This window comes from Capricornis sumatraensis, chromosome 7 (genome assembly GCF_032405125.1).
Source record: "Capricornis sumatraensis isolate serow.1 chromosome 7, serow.2, whole genome shotgun sequence".
NCBI classification, from domain to species: domain Eukaryota; kingdom Metazoa; phylum Chordata; class Mammalia; order Artiodactyla; family Bovidae; genus Capricornis; species Capricornis sumatraensis.
In genome coordinates this window covers 2,960,734-2,985,645 of record NC_091075.1, presented here as the reverse complement: position 1 = coordinate 2,985,645, position 24,912 = coordinate 2,960,734, and the positions used below count along the sequence as shown (strand labels likewise).

At 36.6% G+C, this 24,912-nt stretch overlaps 1 protein-coding gene across 1 annotated transcript; it reads left to right on the top strand.

Moving 5' to 3' along the window:
• Window positions 1–1,007: 1,007 nt before the first annotated feature.
• Window positions 1,008–24,868, top strand: APELA (apelin receptor early endogenous ligand). Its single transcript, XM_068975716.1, has 3 exons — window positions 1,008–1,217; window positions 2,460–2,549; window positions 24,536–24,868. Exons 1-2 carry the CDS (start codon window positions 1,142–1,144, stop codon window positions 2,546–2,548), a joined length of 165 nt encoding a protein of 54 aa, XP_068831817.1. The 5' UTR covers window positions 1,008–1,141; the 3' UTR covers window position 2,549; window positions 24,536–24,868.
• Window positions 24,869–24,912: the final 44 nt, after the last annotated feature.

Genomic DNA, 24,912 nt, shown 5'->3' with positions numbered 1-24,912 from the left:
TAGAAAAGTGAAATGCAACAAAATTCCTGGCAATTCATAATTTGCTTATGCTTTAATTTTGGTATTTGGGATCTACCTGTATTCAAGTGTATCTTCACTACCATTTCAGTTTGCTTTATCATAAGTACAGTCATTTTAATTTATAACAGCTATATACAACAGGCAATAAATAAAACTGCAGGCGATCTTGCAGCGTGTGTGAAAAAGATGAAAGGAGATGCTTTTGTCTTCTGAGCTCATTTATTATTACTATGTCTGAAATATATCAGCTACCATATGTAAATCTTAACAGAATCCAGATTTCATGAGTTTATGGCTTGCCTGAACTTCCTTTTTTATTTTTTTTAATTTTTATTTTTACTTTATTTTGCTTTACAATACTGTATTTTTTTTTTTTTAAACCCTGGGTGTACTGCAGATGAAAACTATCTGCATTACTTTAGAAACTGCACTTTATAGACTAAAAAAAAAAAAAATTCCGATTTATTTCAGAACATTCTAAATTCTAGGAATGTTTATTGATGTAAACCCACATAGATTAAGATATTTTGAGACTTGGGGTAAACAGTCACCACTTTGCAATAGGTTTGGAAAAGATAAAGTATTTCGGCACTTGCTTTGCCACACAGCATTCGACGGTCTAAATTAGAGCTTCATAATGCTTTCTGAAAAGAAAAACCAACTTCCTGTCATTCCTCTGGGTTTCTGGATATGGCACCAATGTGCACAACACAAAGTGTAAACAGATCTAAATAGTGAGGGAGGAGGCCAAGCCAGTCTGTTATTCCATACACTCCCCACAGCCTGATCAGTCTCAGACAGCCTCTCCTAAGGGCTGGCAGCTGACATTTCCACCCAAATTCTGGACTTTTGGCGTCACCAATATTTACTTATGGAAATAAAGGGGCGTGGCCTTGGCGGGAGAGGCGGGTGGAGGAGGGGTCTGGGGCCTAAGGGGCTCTGACTGCCTCACAGCACCAGAAACCTTGTCTGCTGTGATCATTAACCTTTCTGGAAAACGCAGCTAGCTGTGCTCTGAGGTCTGTCTTTAGAATGTGAGGAGAGCCACACAGATACCGCACAGACTATTCAGAGAGGGGTTCCCTTGTGAGCTTTAGCTCCACTGTGGAGTGGCAGAAAAATGAGATTTCACCGGTTCTTTCTTCTATTTGTCATGTTTATGATGAGTCTTCTACTTATTCATGGACGAAGAAAAGGTAAGACTTTTCCCATTTGTAACGGAGTAACTTGATTTCATATCTGTTTGTGTGAATGGGCTTCTGAGCCTGACTGTGTTTCTGTTGAAAATCACTTAGGTATGTGCTTGTTGGGGCAGGGAGTGCGGTGGGGATGGAGCGGGGGCGGGTAGGGTCGGTGGTTGAAGGGGGTTGGGAGTGAGTGTTTAGGAGTTCAGAAATATGTTTTCTATTCTGTTAGGTCCATTATTTGGATATTTTAAAAAATAGCAAATGATGATAAATATCCTACCATTGCTTTTCTAAATTCAAAGAAAATCGATCCCCAAACTATCATAGTTACATTGTCCTTATAAGTAAAAAGAGTTGTTATTTCTAGATAAATAGTTAGATGTGTCACTTTAAAAAGTGCCATTTTTTTTATTATGCTTATAGAGCCAAAATAAAAAAGTCAAAAATCTATATGGTCAGGATAACATTAAATTACTTGACACATTTTTCAAGGATTATATCTGTTCTGTTGTTCTTAATAGGAACTTAGTAAACAAAGTTATTTTAAAGTGTTTTTACTTCAAAACTAAACATCTAGGAGTTCAAAGCACTGGCAAGTTAAAAAAAAAATTAGTTTTTTTAAGGGAAAAAGCCAAGCCTAATTTAAATAGAGAGATGATAACATTTCTATCTAAATATGTTAGATTATTTCCTTGAAAGTATACTTATCCATTTACAACAGAAAATGGTGCATATAACTAAGTAAACATTCAGTTTCTGCCTTTTAGTTAACCAGAAGTTTGATCACTGAGATTAGTTCAAATGAGGTCTCCTGATCTGCCCTTTTTACATAAATAAGAAAAATGCTTCAAATTAGCAACTCTGAAAGCAGATGATTCCTTCTTACTGTTTATAGCAATTGAATTGCTATTCAAACTGTTTCTCCTCTAAAATTACAGAACAACTTGGAAAATATTCTTGTGAAATATTTGTACTTAATTCACAATGTAAACTAAAAGGTCTAGGAGTATTTAGAAAGAAGTCATGTAGGAGGAGAATTTTACTATTAGATCCCAGCATCAATATAAACTGTTAGGAATACTTGCCATGCATTTACATCCCATTAATTTTTTATATCACAATCATATCTGAACAGATAGCAGATAATCACAGTATAATTTGGATCCAGAATATTCCCTCACAATCTTCAGATTAAACAGCAACTAATTTTCTGTAAATGCTCTAATATTTTCCTCACCCCCCCCCCCCCAGCTAATTTGGCAATAAGAAGAAAATTGCACAGACACAACGGCCTTCAGAGGAGACGTATTCCTCTCCATTCACGAGTGCCCTTCCCCTGAGGTATTTCTGATGGAAAATGGTTTTGGCAATGTTTACATTTTGGCAATGTTCCAGATCAGCTGTACCTGAGAATGTTTGTTCATATTTTGAATATGTGATAATGACTTTACTGTGATGTCCCATGAAGTAATGCATACTATGGTTTGCATACTAACAGAGAAATAAAATGATATCTGGGAATTGCTCTAATAATTTGATGGGATAGATGAGGAAAATGTAGGAAAATCTTGATAACTATTGAATCTAAGTGATAGTTATATGAGGATTAATACTATTTTGTTTGTTTGAAAATTTACATAATTAAAAAAGCAGGCACCAGAAGAATTTAATTAATAATAGATGTATCTGTAACTAGTGTTTTGAAAAAATCTGAATATATCCCTATGTTATTCAGAATAAGCACATTTCACATGAACACCATTCTAGGCTTGAAAATATTCAGACAAAATTTCCCAGCTCTACTAAATGGATGATGTATTAACCTCAATATTTAGTAGTATATTCTTCCTGAAAATGTTTATTTTCAGATATAAAATCAACTTAATGACATAGCAGTTTTTCAGCTTCACTAATAGAATTAATATTGATGGTTGCATCCTTAAGGATATACCCTGAATAGAATTTTGTTCCTGATTTTACACCACCACCATTACCAGTAGTGTTGCTTGAATCAGTTAACTTCAAATATCACCCAAGTTTAAATAACTTAATACAAAAATAAGAAATTGACATTCCATTGTAATTATTTTAAGCTCTTCAATTCTAATGAAGTATATCTTCCTTTTAAAAAAGTCATAGAAATTTCCCTCAGCCTGGTTAACATAACACAGGCAATTGCTAAATTAGTCTATTCATTTGGCCTGTGGACTGGAGTGTTTATGGCACTATTCATTCAGGGGAATAATAGTTGCTGTTCAGTTCAGTTGCTCAGTCGTGTCCAACTCTTTGCAACCCCGTGGACTGCAGCACGCCAGGCCTTCCTGTCCATCACCAACTCCCAGAGCTTACTCAAACACATCTCCATTGAGTGGGTGATGCCATCCAACCATCTCATTCTCTGTCGTCCCCTTCTTCTCCCACCTTCAATCTTTCCTAGCATTATGATCTTTTCAAATGAGTCAGCTCTTCACATCAGGTGGCCAAAATATTGGAGTTCCTCTTCAACATCAGCCCTTCTAATGAATATTCAGGACTGATCTCCTTTAGGATGGCCTGGTTGGATCTCCTTGCAGTCCAAGGAACTCTCAAGAGTCTTCTCCAACACCACAGTCAAAAAGCATTAATTCTTTGGCCCTCAGCTTTCTTAATAGTCCAACTCTCACATCCATACATGACTACTAGAAAAACCGTAGCCTTGACTAGACAGACCTTTGTTGGCAAAGTAATGTGTCTGCTTTTTAATATGCTGTCTAGGTTGGTCATAACTTTCCTTCAAAGGAGTAAGCATCTTTTAATTTCATGGCTGCAGTCACCATCTGCAGTGATTTTGGAGCCAAAAATAAATAAATAAATGCTGCTGTAGCTGATATTTAATACATGCTTTTCAAACCAGTGAAGACCGTAGTAGAGCATTACATAAAGGAAGAGCAGTTCAGTAATAAGCATTTATCAAGAGGGCTGAGATAAAAAGCCAAATTCTCTACACCTGCATCTGGAACAAGTTACTCTTTACTATCAAAATATGAAAAATAAATTTGGGGGCGAAATCCAGAAAAATACAAGAGGAAGTTCTTGATCAGCCAATTATTAGAGACTAAAAGATGCTTTAAAAGTTATATATATATATATATATATATATATATATATATAAATCCTTTGGTGTGTGTTGATAATGAATTTCAGTCTCAAATAAATAATGGTAAAATCAGTGCTTAGAAGGAATGGAAGTTCAAGATTTTTCCAGGACTTTTTGAAGGTAACAAGAGGCATCTCGAAGTAGCCAGGAAATTCCTGCATTTTCAGGAAAAGATGCCTCACAAATGCAAACAAAAACCCTTTAGTCAGTCACAGGTTGTATTGGCTTTCTCCACAAACCACCTGCCTAAGAACTAGGGCTGTAAGTAAACAAGATAGAGTAGTGAAATTTGAACTGTCAAAGTTAAGGAAGATTTTGACCTGTAAACCAAATTTGTAAACCAAAGGGAAACTTAAGTTGAAAGCGATATAAAACATTTAATAATGGCAATACTTTACAAAAGGCAGGTAATCCTTTTAAAGAACTGCTCAGGTTACAGCATCCATTTTCTCAGTGTTTAGGCTAGTCCTGCATTCCAGCTATAGTTCTTTGACGAATGTGTAAAAGTCACATTTTGGAATCCAGTGGTAGTATAACAGCCAATGAAAGAGAAACATTAAGATAATTTCCCTGTGGGAAACTATATTCAATATCCAGTGAACCATAATGGAAAATAATGTGAACAGGAATATATATATATTCCTTATATATATAAATATATTCCTGAGTCACTTTGCTATACAGCAGAAATTAAAACATTATAAATCAACTATGCTTCAATAAATTGTTTGTAAAAATAAAAAAGAAAAAAAAAAAAAAGATACTTTCCCAAGATCTTGCCAAACCAGTGCTCTAAGTGTTGTCTTCAGGTTTCATAGCCTGATTCTCACTATCCTGAATATTTGCATATTTTTCATATGTCTAGCAACCAAGATACTTTGACAGCTGGATAAAATGCTGTAAATATTTGTAGTGGAACTCTGAGGCTGAACTTTCCTTCATTTGTCCACTTTGTTTTCTACAAGCTTTAGATAAAATCACCTGTTTTGACTTGATTTGGTTAGGGTTAAGGAAGATTGTAAAAGGACAGGTCACCTAAACAGTTGACTTTGAATTTTTACAAATTAACCCTTTAGAGTGGTTTAGACTTTCAGCTCATTTGATGGGAAAGCCATATTATCTTCACTCCATTTTTCCTTCTCCCAGAGTCTTTTTCAAAGATCCCCAGTGAGATTTCCTAATAGTTGAGCAAATTAAATAAAATAATAATTAATATAGTTAATTAAATATAAATAGTTAATTAAAGTAGTTACTTCAATATAAAATTTATTTTCTTGATACTCTTTTTTCTCAAAAATACTTTGGCAACACTTTCAGCTGTAAGTGAATTAGAGTGAAGGAAAGCAAAAGAAGGGTGTCAGGAAATCCAGATTCAAAGGTTGATGCAAAAGCTACAAAGTGAAAATGAGGTAGGGGCTTTGGACTCTCTTGATATCAACTTCCAACAGTGTCATCCTGCTATAGGCCTAATTTTATTCGTAGTATATGCTATCTACACATCCTGTTAACACATACTTTTTCTAGCTTTCTAATAACAATTATAATACATGTTCATGGTATAATATTTTTTTCTAATAGTCTGGAAGAATATCAAGTCAAAAGTAAAATACTTTCACACTCCCCTAAAGTCCATGCTCTTTTCTCAGAGGTAATGGCTATGAAAATAGTTTTGGTAAAGCTAAATTAACACATTAAAGGTAAATTAACACACTAATTTAAACTGAGACCCTTGATTGCCATCCAAATACAAGTGTTTATAGTTCTGTATTTTTAATAAAACAATTAATAAAACTGCTTTTTAATAAAACAATTTTATTGAATTGTAATTGATTTACAATAGTATGTTTGTTTCAGGTGTATAGCCAAGCGATTCAGTTATAAATTTTTTTCAGATTCTTTTCCATTGTAGATTATTATAAGCTACTGGATATAGTTCCTCATTGCTTATGTATCTTATCTATAGTAGTTGTTTCTGTTAATCCTCATTCTCCTCATTTTGTCCCCCATTTGTAACCATACATTTGTTTTCTATGTCTGTGAGTTTATCTTATATATATAGGTTCATTTGTATTATTTCATTCCACTACCACAGTGGGGCTTTTTATGCTTTCTCCACACCCAAACACTCTGGTGTGTGATCAACTTTGGTTCTGTCTGCCTTATTCTTAATGACTTAAAGTCACAGGCTTCTGATCAGCCATCCACCTCTACCAAATCTCTGCTCTGCCTCCAAATTCTTTGTGTCCTATTGTGGCCCTTCTCAGTTTTTGGCTTATCCAAAAGCCAACTTCTGCCTTTAATACGGAATCTCCATTTCAATGGAGCATTTTGTCTCCAACATTAGCAGGGCTCTCTGGAAATAACTCTTCTTACTTTTGGGTATCTCTCAATCCCATTCGGTTATATTTCAAACCTTTAATGACCTCTATCTAGTTTCCTTTAACTTTTTGAAATCTTTATCCAACTCACAGCAAGAGATAATTCCTCTTCCCAGAGAAAATGGAGATAATCAAGGTTCAAACTGGACCTGCCCTCAAACTACATGCATCTACATCTGTTTAATGTTCTCTGTTTTCCCTTCCTGGCCTTTCATTAAGAGATTTCTCTCTTGGTTATGGGTAATCTCTCCATATCTCAGGAACCTTGATCCAACAATTACTCCCTTTCTTCCCCAGCAGATTCAATATGTTAAAACTGATCTATTTCATCTTAAAAAAAAAAAAAAAAAGAAAGAAAGAAAGAAAGAAAAAAAAAAAAAAGGTGTGCCATTTATCCCATGGTGCTCTTTAGTGACCAACCCAGGTTCTTTTCTGCAGTCAGATTTCTTGAAAAAAGTGGTACTTCCTTTTTTCCCATTTACTTTCAATGCACTGCTCCTGTAGCATTCTGGGAAAGGTCTCTAGTGACTTCCTTCTTCTTGAATTCAATGAATAGATCAGCTGTCTCTGTGGGTCAAATAGTAGGATGAACTTTCCTTGGTTTCAGTGATACCATGCTCCTTTTTGACCATCTCTGGAATAAATCACTATGCTTTTCAGGACCTGTACAGGGTATCCAACTGCCTATCTGGAGTCACCTCAGCTGCCCTGCAGAAACTTGAAGCCCAGGGCCATAGTAGATATATAGATATAAACCACAGCTTCTGCACAGCTATTCCTATAACTCAGCTCTCTATTCCAATACCATTCATGTCATCAGGAAGGATTTCCCTGATGATCTTTTATGTAAAAAAGAAGTACCAAAATAAAATCTTAAAACAGTTTTTCACCCTACCCAAGATACTTCCGTTTTCCTTTTATTGGATGATTTTTCTCCATAAAACCTAATGCCATGTGACGTACATAACATATATTTACTTTGTTGTTTGATTAGTATCTTCCTCCCTTGTTGGAATGTAAGTTTCATGCGAACAGGAATTTGCTCTGGTCATAGATATATACCTAGTAACTGTCCTCAACTCTTCAGAAATATTTGATGAGTTATTGAATGAATAGCTAAAAATAGGTTCTTTAATTCTTCTCACTCAAATATTTCTCCTGTGTTGTCCAAATTGCCATATATTAGGCACTATGCTGTGAAATATACAACTTCTGAGCACAGTGCCCTAGTGTTCAGTTCTATGTGATTGCCCAGGCTTTCATTTCTACTTGATAACCTGCTTCCTCCTTTATCTCTATGACTATCTCAATGTCTCTTATAGCTCTCCAGCATGACCTCCACACCTTAACTACTCACTCCAGCTTCCAGGTGTCTTTCTGGAAAGTCGTTTTTTATTTTATCATACGGTCTTTTTAACCTGTAATGTCACACCTTGATTAAATGACCTTGGTTAAAGTGTCACACCTTGATTAAAATCCTTAACTGTCTGTAGCCTTCAGGAGGCTAAAGTGAGAACTTCTATAATTTAGCAAGCATCACTTTACAAAAGGTATCTTTCCAGGAGCACCTCTTCTCCCTTGTCCTCCCTCAAAGTGGATAAGTGTTAAGAAGGGACTGCCTGAGTTCTAGCTCTGGCCACACAGCTCATCCCTTGTGAGCCTCCCTTCATTTTCAGGCCTGTAAAATTGAGCTAGTAAAGGCATGTACCTTATCATAACCATACCTCCTACATAGTAAGTGTTAAACAGATAATAGCTAGAATTGTTACCATTACTTTAAAGTCAGTCCATTTTTCACGTCTTACTTTATAGCTACACTTCTGTTCATTTATTCTTTTCCTTACTATCAAGTCATCCTTTGAGACACCTTCCCTGGTTTTGATACCTCCTACTGATTTTATTAAGTGCCCACTTTTTGCTCTCACCACTGTTTGTATACTTTTGTCAAAGTACTGGACTCACTGCATTGTAATAATGTGTTAACTGACTTGGCTCCTTCCCTCCCCCACCTCCCCATGTTGGAAATTCTCTGAAGGCAGAGTGTGGGTATTCTGACTTTGTTAAATTAACATTTGTTAAGTGGGGCATAGTACAGAATAGTGAGCCTTATTTAAACAGCTGGCCACAGATATGTTGAAATAGAGAAGTTTATTACTTACAGGTCTGAAGGAAGCACCCAGCATGCCTCAAGGGGCCACATGGAAAGGTAATTGGGAGAGTGCAGACAGAGAGAAGGGCCATCATGCATGCATGTGGTGGTTTGCTTTGGATTCCTAGGCAATGAGTCAAATTGACTGAATTCAGAACAAGATTGGGGTTTTGGTCTGCCACAGTGGGTCTTATCTAAGAGGCACATAGGTAAACAGACCTTAGGGGCAGGGAGGGTGTTGGTCACAAGGGCTATTGGGAAGTCACCTCAGGAACTTCCATCTGCTTGTGACCTTTCACTGCTATCCAGGGCATGTGCTTCATTCAGAGTCTGATACTGGTTTAAGGCCCCCACACAAAATGCATTCCTGGCAGCAATACCATGGGTCTAGCTTTGCTAGACTCTCAACATTCAGTTCAGTTCAGTCACACAGAGGTGTCCGACTCTTTGTGATCCCATGGACTATAGCACATCAGGCTTCCCTGTCCATCACCAACTCCCAGAGCTTACTCAAACTCATGCTCGTTGTGTTGGTGATGCCACACAACCATCTCATCTTCTGTTGTCCCCTTCTCTTCCTGCCCTCGATCTTTCCCAGCATGAGGGTCTTTTCCAATGAGTCAGTTCTTTGCATCAGCATCAGGGTCTTTTCCAATGAGTCAGTTCTTTGCATCAGGTGGCCAAAGTATCAGAGTTTCAGCTTCAGCATCAGTCCATCCAATGAATATTCAGGACTGATTTCCTTTAGGATGAAGTGGTTGGATCTCCTTGCACTCCAAGGGACTCTCAAGAATCTTCTCCAACACCACAGTTCAAAAGCATCAATTCCATGGCCCTCAGCTTTCTTTATAGTCCAACTCTCACATCCTTACATGACTACTGGAAAAATCACAGCTTTGACTAGATGGAATTGTGTAGGCAAAGTAATATCTCTGCTTTTTAATATGCTGTCTAGGTTTGCCATAGCTTTTCTTCCAAGGAGCAAGTGTCTTTTAATTTCACAGCTGCAGTCACCATCTGCAATGATTTTGGAGCCCAAGAGAATAAAGTCTGTCACTGTTTCCATTGTTTCCCCCATCTATTTGCCATGAAATAAAGGGACTTGATGCCATGATCTTAGTTTTCTGAATGCTGAGTTTTAAGCCAACTTTTTCACTCTGTTCTTTCACTTTTATCAAGATGCTCTTTAGTTCTTCTTCACTTTCTGATGTAATGGTAGTATCATCTGCATATCTGAGGTTACTGATATTTCTCCCAGCAATCTTGATTCCAGTTTGTGCTTCATCCTGCTTGGCTTTTCACATGATGTACTCTGCATATAAGTTAAATAAGTAGTGTGATAATATACAGCCTTGATTTACTTCTTTCCCTATTTGGAGCCAGTCTGTTGTTCCATGTCAAGTTCTAACTGTTGCTTCTTGACCTGCATACAGATTTCTCAGGAGGCAGGTAAGATGGTCTGGTATTCACATCTATTGAAGAATTTTCCATAGTTTCTTGTGGTCTACACAGTCAAAGGCTTTGGCATAACCAATAAAGCAGAAGTAGACATTTTTCTGGAATTCACTTGCTTTTTTTATGATCCAACAGATGTTGGCAATTTGATCTCTGCTTCCTCTGCCTTTTGTAAAACCAGTTGGAACATCTGGAAGTTCATGGCTCACATACTGTTGAAGCATGTCTTGGAGGATTTTGAGCTTTACTTTGCCAGCGTATGAGATGAGTGCAGTTGTACAGTAGTTTGATCATTCTTTGGTGTTGCCTTTCTTTGGGATTGGAATGAAAACTGACCTTTTCCAGTCCTGTGGCCACTGCTGAGTTTTCAAATTTGCTGGCATATTGAGTGCATTACTTTAACAGTATCATCTTTTAGGATTTGAAATAGCTCAACTGGAATTTGATCACTTCCACTAGCTTTGTTTGTAGCAATGCTTCCTAAGGCCCATTTGACTTCGCATTCCAAGATGTTTAGCTCTTGGTGTAATCACACCATTGTGATTATCTGGGCCATGAAGTTGTTTTTTTTTTTTTTTTTTTTTAATGGTTCTGTGTTTTCTTGCCACCTCTTCTTAATATCTTCTGCTTCTGTTAGTTCCATACTGTTTCTGTCTTTTGTTGTTCCCATCTTTGCATGAAATGCCAAGCTGAACTTTTGCTTCCCTACATCTATGCTATAAGTGTCTGCACTTCCAGGTATTGCTCCCTCATCTTACCAGGTTCAAACTCTGCCTCTCTCCCCCAGGATTCTCTTCCAACTCTATTTTCTGTATGAGGCTCACCCTGATCCAAAGAGTTTAAATAATTTTCCACTCTCAACAATCACTATATTTTTACCAGTAGTTATTTAAAGGAATTTATCATATTCTACTTTATTTAATCAAATCATTAATACTGGAATATAAGTTCCTTGACAATAAGACTTGGCCCCTAACGTTTAGACTATAAACTTGTATAGTGTGGGAATAGCCTGAAGTTACCTTTCAGTTCAGTTCAGTTCAGTTCAGTCGGTCAGTCATGTCTGACTCTTTGCAACCCCATGAATCACAGTACGCCAGGCCTCTCTGTCCATCACCGTCTCCCGGAGTTCACTCAGATTCGCATTCATCAAGTCAGTGATGCCATCCAGCCATCTCATCCTCGGTCGTCCCCTTCTCCTCCCGCCCCCAATCCCTCCCAGCATCAAAGTCTTTTCCAATGAGTCAACTCTTCACATGAGGTGGCCAAAGTACTGGAGTTTCAGCTTTAGCATCATTCCTTCCAAAGAAATCCCAAGGCTGATCTTTAGAATGGACTGGTTGGATCCCCTGCCAGTCCAAGGGACTCTCAAGAGTCTTCTCCAACACCACAGTTCAAAAGCATCAGTTCTTTGGTGTTCAGCTTTTTTCACAGTCCAACCCTCACATCCATACATGACTACTGGAGAAACCATAGCCTTGACTAGATGGACCTTAGTCAGCAAAGTAATGTCTCTGCTTTTGAATATGCTATCTTAGTTGGTCATAACTTTTATTCCAGGGAGTAAGCATCTTTTAATTTCAAGTATAGGAAATTCTTGCATGGAGTATAATATCTGTAGAATGTCTTGCACAAAACTAAATATAATATAGAAAATTATTGTATTCTTAGTCATAGCCCAGTTGAAACTGTTTACCTCAGATTGGGGCTTGAATCCATGTGCTGGTACTTGAATCCAGCTTGGGACTCAAACCCATGACTTGAACTTAGCCAAAACCCACAGCACCTCGTTTCCTTTATTAGGAAGCTCAGGTTCTTGATGTCTCATCACAGAAAGAATTCAGTGAGAGAAAAAGTGATACATAAGAAGATTTATTCAGATTCAGAGAGAAGCAAACTCCACAGACCTCTGTGCCACTGTAGAGGACAAGTGCAGCTGAAAAATGTAGCATGTGGCATGTGGTTAGTTTGTATGGGCTGAGTAATTTAATATGCTAATGAACAGGAGGATCATTCCAACTATTTTGGGGAAGAGGTGGAGATTTCCAGGAATTGGGGTATCACCCATTCCTTGGTCTTTTGACAGTGTCTTGGATCTGTCGTGGTGCCTCTGGATGTGTCATTTAGCTTGCTAGTTGAGAATCAAAGTCTAGTCAAAGTTGAATTGTCTGCCATCTTGGACCCCTTGATTCTAATCTGTTTATGTTGTGTCCTTGGGCTATGTCATTCTTCAGAAAGTTGTGCCCTGTCCCTTTCCCTCCTGTTACACAGTGTCCAAGAATCATGTCAGAGAAAATCTTTAAAGTTCCCAATTTACTGATGATATCAAGCTCTTTTACAAAGACCCTGATGCCTTAATGATAATGCATACAATGTACTGAATTTATAAATATATAAAATATAGTAGTTATGTATATTTATTATTATAATAAATGTTTATTCCTATATATGAAAAATATATATGTATATATATGATAGACTAAAGCCTAATTTCAGAGTTTTCTTCATTTTGCAAACTGATTCCTCATTACAAAGTGTGTAATAATTCTTTTTGCAGATATTTAGTTAAAGTAGCTATTATAGGGACTTCCTTGGTGGTCCAGTGGTTAAGACTGCACTTTTAATGCAAAGGGTGAGGGTTGCAACCCTGGTCAAGGAACGAGGACCCTACATGTCCCATGGTGCAGCCAAAAAAATTAAAATGAAAAAAATAAATAGAGTACCTGTTCTCTATCATGTTCAGGAATCTAAAATGTCTTTGTAGCATAACTTTTTTGTTCTGTTATTCAATTAGTGATATCAATTAAACTTTATTATTACATAGCAGTAATATATTTGAAAAATATGCTGTTCTTAATAGCAAAAGAGTATTTAAGTGACTTGAGAAAAACAAAATCGCTTTTTATTAACTTCTTCAACACATTTCACTTTTAGATGTATTTTGAAATTTTTAATTGTGTTGTATGTTATTAAATGCCACAGTTCTCTTGACATTATCATTAATATCAAAATGTTATATGAATTCTAAACTTTCTTGATCTTAAAATTATAAGCAGTTATCAATAGAAACTGCAGCCTGGCTTGCTGCAATCCTTGGGGTTGCAAAGAGTCAGACATGACTGAGTGACTGAACTGGCTGACAGATCAAAAGAAATGTTCAAAATCTTTTCAGTGTATCCACAGTTCTTCAGAATATTGCTAATTTATAAATAAAACCCCTGATAATATTTTAATTATAAATTAAATCCTGTTACCACTCAAAATAAAATAACAATGCAAACCACATATCTTCTGCTTTGCTTTGTTAAAATTCTATTAGAGAAGAAAAATAAGCAGAATATACAGTCTTTCCCAAGGGTTCCTCTACTGATTTCAGCCCTGCACACCTGTTGTCATATCCACAGCTTGGTCAGACACTGCCACTATTCCAACCTCATTCCAATGAAGCAATGACCATTGACTAGTCCCTTTCTTTTGCTAAGATTGTATAATTCATTATTTCCATAATTGCTGCCAGTATTACAGGTTTTCCTGATGCTCTGTCTTCATCTCATTGTTTTGGAAGAATTCTGGTCTTCATACAGGCATATTATTGCTGTAGGAGAATACACAAGCAGTCAGATTGGAATTGCTTCAAATTCTTCATCCAGCCCCAAATTGTCTGGAAAAACCTGCATTTCTGTGGTCAACTTGCTGCATTGCACTCCACAATAACTGTTTCTAACCTTTTCTACTCATTTTAAGTTTTAGACCATTATTTTAAAGAAGATGGCCTTGCCTCATATCATAGAGAAAAGAGAAGTCAGCACATGTCAGCTTCCAAGTATAAAACAAGACTCCCACTTAATCCAGTTCCCACTCTACCCACACCAACCCTCCTTTTCCTCTATGTGTCATTGAAGGTATTACCTCCATCTATGCATGGATCCCTTTCTTTCTGACTTTCTCAGGAACCTAACTGGCAGATCATCTCAATGAGAATAAGAAAAATTTATTTATTTAGAACTTGCTATAGCAAGGGAGTCAGCTACTGTTACTCTTTGTCTATTATAAATAATTCTGTTCTGGACATTCATGAACAAGTTTTTGTTTGTCCATGTTTTCAGGTCTTTTGGGTATATACCCAAGAGTGAGATTGTTGGATTATATAGTTTTTCTGTGTTCAACTTATAGAGGAACTGCCACAATGGTTGCAGCAATTTATATCCCTTTCAGCATTACATAAGGGTTCCAATTTTTCTATATTCTTACCAATACTTGTTATTATAGCCATAGTAGTGAATGTTAAATGGTATCTTACAGTGATTTTGATTACATTTCTCTAATGACTAATCATATTGAGCATCTTTTCATGTACTCAATAACCATGTGTCTATCTTCTTTAGAGAACTGTCTACCCAAATTCTTTGCACTTTTTTTTTTCAATTAACTTACTTGTCTTTTAATATTTAAGATGTAAAGTTCAGTTCACTTGCTCAGTTGTGTCCAACTCAATGCCTCACCATGGACTGCAGCATGCCAGGCCACCCTGTCTATCACTATCTCCTGGAGCTTTCTCAAACTCATGTCCATCGAGTCAGTGATACCTCTGTTGTCATCTGTCATCCTCTGTCATCCCCTTCTCCTCCTGCCTTCAATATTTCCCAGCATCAGGGTCATTTCTAATGAGTCAGTACTTCACATCATGTGGCCAAAGTAGCCTCAGCATCAGTCCTTCCAATGAATATTCAGTACTGATTTCTTTTAGGATTGAATGGCTTGATCTCCTACAGTCCAAGAGACTCTCAAGAGTCTTCTCCAATACCACAGTTCAAAAGCATCAGTTCTTCGGCACTCAGCTTTCTTTATGGTCCAGCTTTCACATCCATACTTTTATATATTTGAATACATAGCCCTCATCAGATACATGATTTGAAAGTTAGTTTCTTCCATCCTATTAGTTGTCCTTTCACTTTCTCAGTGTTATCTTTTGAGCACAAAAGTTTTTAGTTTTAGTAAAGTTCAATTCGTCTCCCCCCCCCCCCTTTGGTTGCTTGTGCTTTATATGTTATATTAAAAATACCATTGACTAATCCGAGGTCACAAATACCTTATATTTACATTTATATTTCCTTCCAAGAGTTTTATAGTTTTGTCTTTTATATTTATGACTGTAATATTTAGAGTTAAATTTTGTGTATGGTGTGAGGAAGGGGTTCAACTTCTTTTGCATGAGGATATCTAAATTCTCTAACACCATTTGTTGAAATTACTATTTTTCGCCCACTGAATTACCTTAGCACGACTGGCACTACTGTCAAAAATCTGTAGACCACAAATGTAAGAATTTATTTCTGTACTTTCAGTTCTGTTTCATTGATCTGTATGTCACTGCTTGAATTAATCCTATAAGAGTCATATTGATTATTGTAATATTGTAGCATGTTTTCAAATCAGAATGCGTGAGTCCTCCAATTCTGTAGTTATTCAAGGTTTTGTTGGTTATTCTAGTTCCCTTGAATTCCCATACAGATTTTAACATTAGCTTGTAGTTTCTGCAAAAAAGTCAGCTGTGACTTGGATAGCAGTATGTTTAATCTGGAGATCAATGTGAAAAGTATTGCCTTTTTTTTTTTTTAATTAATGAATTAGTTTTTGGACTATGTTGGCTATTTGTTGCTGCAGGTGAGCTTTCTCTAGTTGTGATGAGTGAACTCATTGCAGTGACTTATCTTGAGGAGCATGAATTCTAGGTGTGCAGGCTTCAGTAGATGTGGCTTGCAGGCTCAGTTGTTGTGGCACAGGGCTTCGTTGTACCTATCATACGCTAAGTCACAACAACAACAAAAATCAATAATTTAAAAAGACTGAAATCATCAAGCAACTTTTCCAACCACAATGTTATGAGACAAGAAATCAACCACAAGTTAAAAAAAAAAAAAAACGCAAGAAACTATAATTGCCTTCTCCAATAAGCATATGTAGGCTAAATAATATATGACTAAGCAACCACTGTTTAGTAACTGTTGAAATCAAAGAGGAAATTTTAAAATTCCTTGAGACAGAGAAGGTGGAAATGTAATTATCCAAATTCTGTGGGACATAGCAAAAGCACTTCAAAGAGGGAAGTTTATAGTGATACAAGCCTTCCTTATAACCAAGAAAAATCTCAAGTAAACAATCTAACATTATACCTGAAGGATTTAGAATAAAATTGAAACCCAAAATTAGTTGAAAAGAAAATGAAGAATAAAAGTAGAATAAAGATTAGGGCAGAAATAAATGAAATAGAGACAAAAATTTTTAAATAAAAAAGATAAGTGAAACATATTTTTTTAAAATAATAAACATTTAGCCAGACTCATGAAGTAAAAAACAAAAAAATTAAAGAGGGCCCAAATAAATAAAATTAGAAATGAAAAGGGAGCAGATACAACCAACAGCACAGACAGAAATACAAAGACTCATAAGAAATTACTATGTACAATGATACTCCAATAAAATGGACAACATGAAAGAAATGTATAAATACCTAGAAATGTACAGTCTCCTAAGACTAACTAAATAAGAAAAAATAGAAAACATGAACAAACTAATTACCAGTATTCAAATTTATCAGTAATCAAAAAACTCCCAACAAACAAAAGTCTAGGACCAGAGGCCTTCACAGGTAAATTCTACACAACAGTTGAAGAAGAGTTAACACCTTTCTTCTCATAGTAATCTTAAAAAACTGAAGAAGGAACACTGAAAATCCTTCTATGAAGCCATTGTATCATCAGTTCAGTTCAGTTCAGCCACTCAGTCGTGTCCGATTCTATGCGATCCCATGAATAGCAGCACGCCAGGCCTCCCTGTCCAACAGCAACTCCTGGAGTTCATTCAAACTCAGGTCCATCAAGTCGGTGATGCCATCCAGCCATCTCATCCTCTGTCATCCCCTTCTCCTCCTGCCCCAATCCCTCCCAGCAACAGAGTCTTTTCCAATGAGTCAACTCTTCGTATGAAGTGGCCAAAGTATTGGAGTTTCAGCTTCAGCATCAGTCCTTCCAATGAACACCCAGGACTGATCTCCTTTAGGATGGACTGGTTGGATCTCCTTGCAGTCCAAGAGACTCTCAAGAGTCTTCTTCAACAAAGCATCAATTCTTCGGTGCTCAGCTTTCATCACAGTCCAACTCTCACATCCATACATGACCACTGGAAAAACCATAGCCTTGACTAGACAAATCTTTGCTGGCAAAGTAATGTCTCTGCTTTTGAATATGCTATCTATGTAGGTCATAACTTTCCTTCCAAGGAGTAAGTGTCTTTTAACTTCATGGCTGCAATTACCATCTGCAGTGATTTTGTAGCCCCCAAAAATAAAGTCTGACACTGTTTCCCCATCTATTTACTAAAGTCAGAAAAAGACTCCAAAAATAAAATAATTATAGGCCAGCCAATATCACTAATGCACATAGATGCGAAAATTCGCAACATAATATTAGCAATCCAAATTCAACAATCTATTAAAAGGATAACACATCATGATCAAGTGGGATTTATCACAGAGATGGTTCCATATCCACAAATAAATCAATATGATAGAACTGCATTAACATATTGAATTAAAAAATGTATGCCTTTCTCAATAGGTGGAGCAAGAGTTTTTGACAGTGCAGTGTCTATTTTTGATTAAAAGTTTCAAAAGAGTGGGAATAGGGAGAACATACCTAAGCATAATAAAGATCATATATGACAGAAGTAGAGCCAACATCATCCTTAACAGTGAAAAGCTGAAGTCATTTCTTCCAAGATCAGGAACAAGAAACATTTGCCCACTCTTGCTAATGTAATTGAACATAGTATTAAAAGTACTTGCCACAACACTCAGGCAAGAAAAGGAAATAAAGGTATTCTAATTTGGAAAGAAATAAATCAAACTGTTACTGCTTGTGGATGAGATGATGCTATATATAGGTAGACCCCAGCCATTGTGGCACATGGGATGGGTTTTGTGGAAGAGAATTTTTCCATGGACTTCGAGTGGGCAGTTTCAAAATGATTCAAGTGCATTACATTTATTGTGCACTTTATTTCTATTATTATTATGTATAAAAATAAAGCTCCGCCTCAGATAATCAGGAATTAAGTCCCAGAGGTTGGGGACCCATCCTATATGCAGAATTCTAAGGATATCATAAAAACTACTAGAACTCATCAATGAATTCAATAAAGTAGCAGGATACAAATTACACAGAAATCTATTGCATTTATATGGGTTAGTAGAAAGAGAAATTAAGGATACAATCCTATTTACAATTCCATCAAGAATGAAATACCTAGGAATAAATGCAAGTAAGGAGGTAAAATATATTCATAAAACTATAAGACATTGATAAAAAAGTAAAGATTAATACAAATGAAAGATATACCATGTTCATGAACTGGAAGAATTAATATTGTTAAAGTTACCACATTACCTAAGGGAATCTACAGAGTCAATGCAATTCCCATCAAAATACCAATGGCATTTTTCTCACGAATAATTCTAAAAATTCTATGGAAATGTGAGAAACCCTAAATAACCAAAACAATCTTGAGAAAGAAGAAAAAGCTTTCAGATCATGGTCCCTGATTTCAAACTGTATTATGAAGACACAGTAATCAAAACAGTATACTACTGGCATAAAAACAGACACATAGACCAATAGAACTGAATACTGAGGCCAGAAATAAACTCATCCAAGGATGGCCAGTTAATCTACAATGAAGGAGGCAAGGGTCTACAATGGGGTAGAGAGCCACTTCAACAATTTAGGAGAACTGGACAGCTATATACAAAAAAAAATATACTACTTTTTAAATATACTACAGTCAGAAAAAGGAATATACTAATCTCAAAAAAAAAAACAACTACTTTTGACATCATATAAAAAATTAATTTAAGTGTAAAGCCTGAAACCATAAAACTCCTAGAAAAGAAAAATAGATGGTATGCTCTTTGACATCAGTCTAAGCAATATTTTTTTGGATCTGTCTCAGGCAAATGCAGCAAAATGAAAAATAAACAAATGGGACCATATCAAACTAAAAAAAAAAATTGCACATTGTAGGAAACTATCAACAAGTCGAAAATATAGCTGAGTCAATGGGGGAAGATATTTTTCAAAGGATAATGCAATAAGGGGTAATATTCAAAATATACAAAGAACTCATACAACTCACAACAGACTGGTTCCAAATAGGAATAGGAGTATGTCAAGGCTGTATATTGTCACCCTGCTTATTTAACTTATATGCAGAATACATCACGAGAAACGCTGGGCTGGAGGAAGCACAAGCTGGAATCAAGATTGCAGCACAAGCTGGAATCAAGATTGCCAGGAGAAATATCAGTAACCTCAGATATGCATATGACACCACCTTTATGGCAGAAAGTGAAGAGAAACTAAAGATCCTCTTAATGAAAGTGAAAAAGGAGAGTGAAAAAGTTGTCTTAAAGCTCAACATTCAGAAAACAAAGATCATGGTATCCGGCCCCATCATTTCATGGCAAATAGATGGGGAAACAGTGGAAACAGTGGCTGACTATTTTTGGGAGTTCCAAAATCACTGCAGATGGTGATTGCAGCCATGAGATTAAAAGACATTTACTCATTGGAAGGAAAGTTATGACCAATCTAGACCGCATATTAAAAAGCTGAGACATTACTTTGCCAACAAAGGTCCATCTAGTCAAGGCTATGGTTTTTCCAGTAGTCATGTATGGATGTGAGAGTTGGATTATAAAGACAGATGAGTGCAGAACAATTGATGATTTTGAACTGTGGTATTGGAGAAGACTCTCCAGAGTCCCTTGGACTGCAAGGAGATCCAACCAGTCCATCCTAAAGGAGATCAGTCCTGGATGTTCATTGGAAGGACTGATGTTGAAGCTGAAACTCCAATATTTTGGCCACCTGATGGGAAGAGCTGATTCGTTTGAAAAGACCTTGATGTTGGGAAAGATTGAAGGCAGGAGGAGATGGTTAAATGGCATCACCGACTCAATGGACATTAGTTTGGGTAAACTCTGGTAGTTGATGATAGATAGGGAGGCCTGGTGTGCTGCAGTTCATGGGGTCGCAAAGAGTCAAACACGACTGAGCAACTGAACTGAACTGAACTGAACATACAACTCAACATCAAAAACAAAGAAAGACAAATAACTTGATTAAAAAATAGGCAGAGGACCTGAATAGACATTTTTCAGAAGATATAGCCACATACATATGAAATGATTCTCAACAGTCTCCAATCATCAGGAAAATGCAAATCCAAACCATAATGAAATTTTGCTCCTGTGAAAATTAGTTATATTTTGCTCTACCATATATTTAAAATGCATTGCTTTTGTTGTCATTCAGTCACTCAGCTGTGTCTGACTCTTTGTGACCCAATGGACTGTAGAATGCCAGGCTACTATCTCCTGGAATTTGCTCAAACAATCCCATTGAGTCAATGATCCCATCCAACCATCTCATCCTCTGTTGCCCCTTCTCTTCCTGCCCTCAATCTTTCCCAGCATCTGGATATTTTCAAATGAGTCAACTTTTTGCATCATGTGGCCAAAGTATTTAAGCTTCAGCCTCAACATCAGTTGTTCCAATGAATATTCAGGATTGATTCCCTTTAGGGTTGACTGGTTTGATCTCCTTGCTATCCAAGGGACTCTGAAGAGTCTTCTCCAGCATCACAGTTCAAAAGCATCAATTCTTTGGTCCTCAGCCTTTTTTTTCATTGTCTAGTTCTCACATCTTTGATCCCTGGGTTGGGAAGATCCCCTGGAGAAAGGAATGGCTATCCACTCCAGTATTCTGGCTTGGAGAATTCCATGGACTGTCTAGACCATGGGGTCGCAAAGAGTCAGGCACAACTGAGCGACTTTCACTGTACATGACTACTAGAAAAACAATAGCTTTGACTATATGTACTTTGTAGACAAAGTAATTTCTCTGATTTTCTTCCAAGGAACAAGCATCTTTTAATTTCATGGCTGCAGACACCATCCACTGTTATTTTGGAGCCCAAGAAAATAAAATCTGTCACTATTTCCATGGTTTCCCCATCTATTTGCCATGAAGTGATGGGACCAGATGCCATGATCTTCATTTTCTGAATGTTGAGCTTTAAGCCAGCTTTTTCACTCTCTTTCACTTCCATCAAGAGGCTTTTTAGTTCCTCTTCACTTTCTGCCCTAAGGGTGGTGTCATCTGCATGTGTGAGGTTATTGATATTTCTCCCGGCAATCTTGATTCCAGCTTATGCTTCTTCCAGCCCAGCGTTTCTCATGATGTACTCTGCATACAAGTTAAATAAGCAGGGTGACAATATACAGCCTTGATGTACTACATTCTCTGTTTGGAACCAGTCTGTTGTTCCATGTCCAGTTCTAACTGTTGCTTTTTGATCTGCATACAGATTTCTCAGGAGGCAAGTAAGATCATCTTGTATTCCCATCTCTTGAAGAATTTTCCACAGTTTGTTGTGGTCTACACAGTCAAAAGCTTTAGCATAGTGAATGAAGCAGAAGTAGATGTTTATTTTTTCTGGTATTCTCTAGCTTTTTCTATGATCCAACAGATATTGACAATTTGATCTCTGGTTCCTCTGCCTTTTCTAAATCTAACTTGTCCATCTGGAAGTTCTCAGTTCACATACTGTTGAAACCTGACTTGAAGAATTTTGAGCATTGCTAGCATGTGAAATGAGTGCAATTGTGCAGTAGTTTGAACATTCTTGGACATTGCCCTTCTTTGAATTGGAATGAAAACTGACTTTTTCTAGTCCTGTGGCCATTGCTGAGTTTTCCAAATTTGCTGGCATTTTGAGTGCAGCACTTTAACAGCATCATCTTTTAGGATTTGAAATCGCTTTTTGACCTGCATACAGGTTTCCTAGGAGGCAGGTAAGGTGGCCTGGTATTCCCATCTCTTTAAGAATTTTTTCATAGTTTGTTGTGATCCACACAATCAAAGGCTTTAATATAGTCAATGAAGCAGAAGTAGATGTTTTTCTTAAAATTGTTTGCTTTTTCTATGATCCAGTAGATGCTGGCAATTTGATCTCTGGTTCCTCTGCTTTTTCTAAGTCCATTGCATTCTAAGTCTAATGCATTACTAATTACTAAGCAATAGTCTAATAGTACTAAGATTAGTACTATTCTAGTACTGAATTGTCTTATAGTACTAAGATTCCTCAGGACTATTTTAAAAAATTGAACTATATAAATAGAAAACCCAGAGATAAATCCATACACCTATGGACACCATATCTTTGACAAAAGAGGCAAGAATATACAATGGAGAAAAGACAAGTCTCTTTAACAAGTGGTGCTGGGAAAACTGGTCCACCACTTGTAAAAGAATGAAACTAGAACACTTTCTAATTTAGAAAGATGGCAATGATGACCATAGACAAAAATAAATTCAAAATGGATTAAAGATCTAAATGTAAGGCCAGAAACTATAAAACTTCTAGACGAAAACATAGGCAAAATACTCTCTGATGTAAATCATAGCACGATCCTCTATGACCCACCTCCCAGAATAATAATAAAAGCAAAAATAAACAAATTGGACCTAATTAAACTTAAAACCTTTTGCAGAACGAAGGAAACTAAAAGCAAGGTGAAAAGACAGCTTTCAGAATGGGAGAAAATAATAGCAAATGAAAAAACTGACAAAGAATTAATCTCAAAAATATACAAGCAACTCCTGCAGCCAAATTCCAGAAAAATAAGTGATACAAACAAAGCATAGGCCGAAGACCTAAACAGATGTTTCTCCAAAGAAGACATACAGATGTCTAACAAACACATGAAAAGATGCTCAACATCACTCATTATCAGAGAAATGCAAATCAAAACCACAATGAGGTACCATCTCACATCGGTCAGAATGGCTGCTATCCAAAAGTCTACAAACAATAAATGGTGGAGAGGCTGTGAAGAAAAGGGAACTCTCTTACACTGTTGGTGGGAATGCAAACTAATACAGCCACTATGGAGAACAGTGTGGAGATTCCTTAAAAAACTGGAAATAGAATTGCCATACAACCCAGCAATCCCACTGCTGGGCATACACACTGAGGAAACAAGAATTGAAAGAGACACGTGTACCCCAATGTTCATCACAGCACTGTTTACAATAGCTAGGATATGGAAGCTACCTAGGTGTCCATTGGCAGATGAGTGGATAAGAAAGTGGTGGTACATATACTTGACTCCTTATCTCCACTTTGCCCTTCTCTGCTTCCCTGTCCTCACTGGTAATCACCAGTTTGGTCTCTTTGTCCATGCGTTTGGTTTGTTGTTGTTATATTCACTAGTTTGTTGTATTTTTTAGGTTCTACATATAAGTGATATCATACAAAGAAAATAAAGAAAAACACCAATACAATATACTAACACATATACATGGAATTTAGAAAGATGGCAATGATGACCCTGTATGCGAGACAGCAAAAGAGACACAGATGTGTAGAGTGGACTTTTGGACTCTGAGGGAGAGGGAGAGGGTGGGATGATTTGGGAGAATGGCATTGAAACATGTATACTATCATGCAAGAAATGAATCACCAGTCTATGTCCGATGCAGGATACAGGATGCTTGGGGCTGGTGCATGGGGATGACCCAGAAAGATGTTATGGGGAGGGAGGTGGGAGGGGGGGTTCATGTTTGAGAACGCATGTACACCTGTGGTGGATTCATGTCAATGTATGGCAAAACCAATACAGTATTGTAAAGTAAAATAAAGTAAAAAAAAAAAAAAAAAAAGACAAAGTGTTTGTCTTTTTTAGGGACAATTTTATTAGTTAGATAAAATACACCAAATTAAGATTTGGGTCCTGATATCTTTGATTTGATCAGTAACTTTCTTAGCAGGTGCAAGTATCAGGGTCAATATCCAAAATGATTTTAAAAATAGTTAAGACTACCAGTGTGGGTCACTGAGCAAAGAAGGTTTATTAGATGAAAAATAATTTAACATAAAACCCTCTTTAATAGCATAAATTCAGACCATTAAAGAAATACAATGCTGTATTTATATTGAAAGGTAAGTAAATATGAAGTTAATTTCAGCACCAAAAAACCCTAGTAACTTTTCATAATTAATTTGCTATAATAAGAAATTAAGAATGAGTAAATTGGTTTGCTGGATAACAATTCTTATGTGTTTCTTTCTCCTTTGCTTCCAAATATAGGTCTTCTCTATCTAACTTCACTGAGTCTGTCAGAAGAAGACTGAAGGAAAAGATACCCGCCCACATAATACTGTGATTTAGAAGTTCCTCTATGAAAAGGAGTTGTTTGAAAGCACCTGGCAGTTTATTAGTTTCACCTGGATTCTCTTCTTCCTGGTTCTCTTGTAGGGAGCAAATAGCAAATTCAAATGCAATTCGAGTCTGAAGTATAGTTACTTGCTTGCAGAGCAAAATTATTTTATCTTTTTCTGCACATTGTTATTCTTACTCTGTTTAAGAAGAAAAACCATTTAATGTTTTAGAACTTTGTAATAATAAAATATACACGGGTTTAAAATTGTTCTTTCCTAGTCTTATAGTTTTTCAAATGTATTAGA

Excerpts from the sequence above, each read along its gene's own strand:
- APELA (XM_068975716.1), top strand. The coding sequence starts at position 1,142 with ATGAGATTTCACCGGTTCTTTCTTCTATTTGTCATGTTTATGATGAGT. Across the intron at positions 1,218-2,459 it reads TATTCATGGACGAAGAAAAG|CTAATTTGGCAATAAGAAGA; the intron begins GTAAGACTTTTC and ends CCCCCCCCCCAG.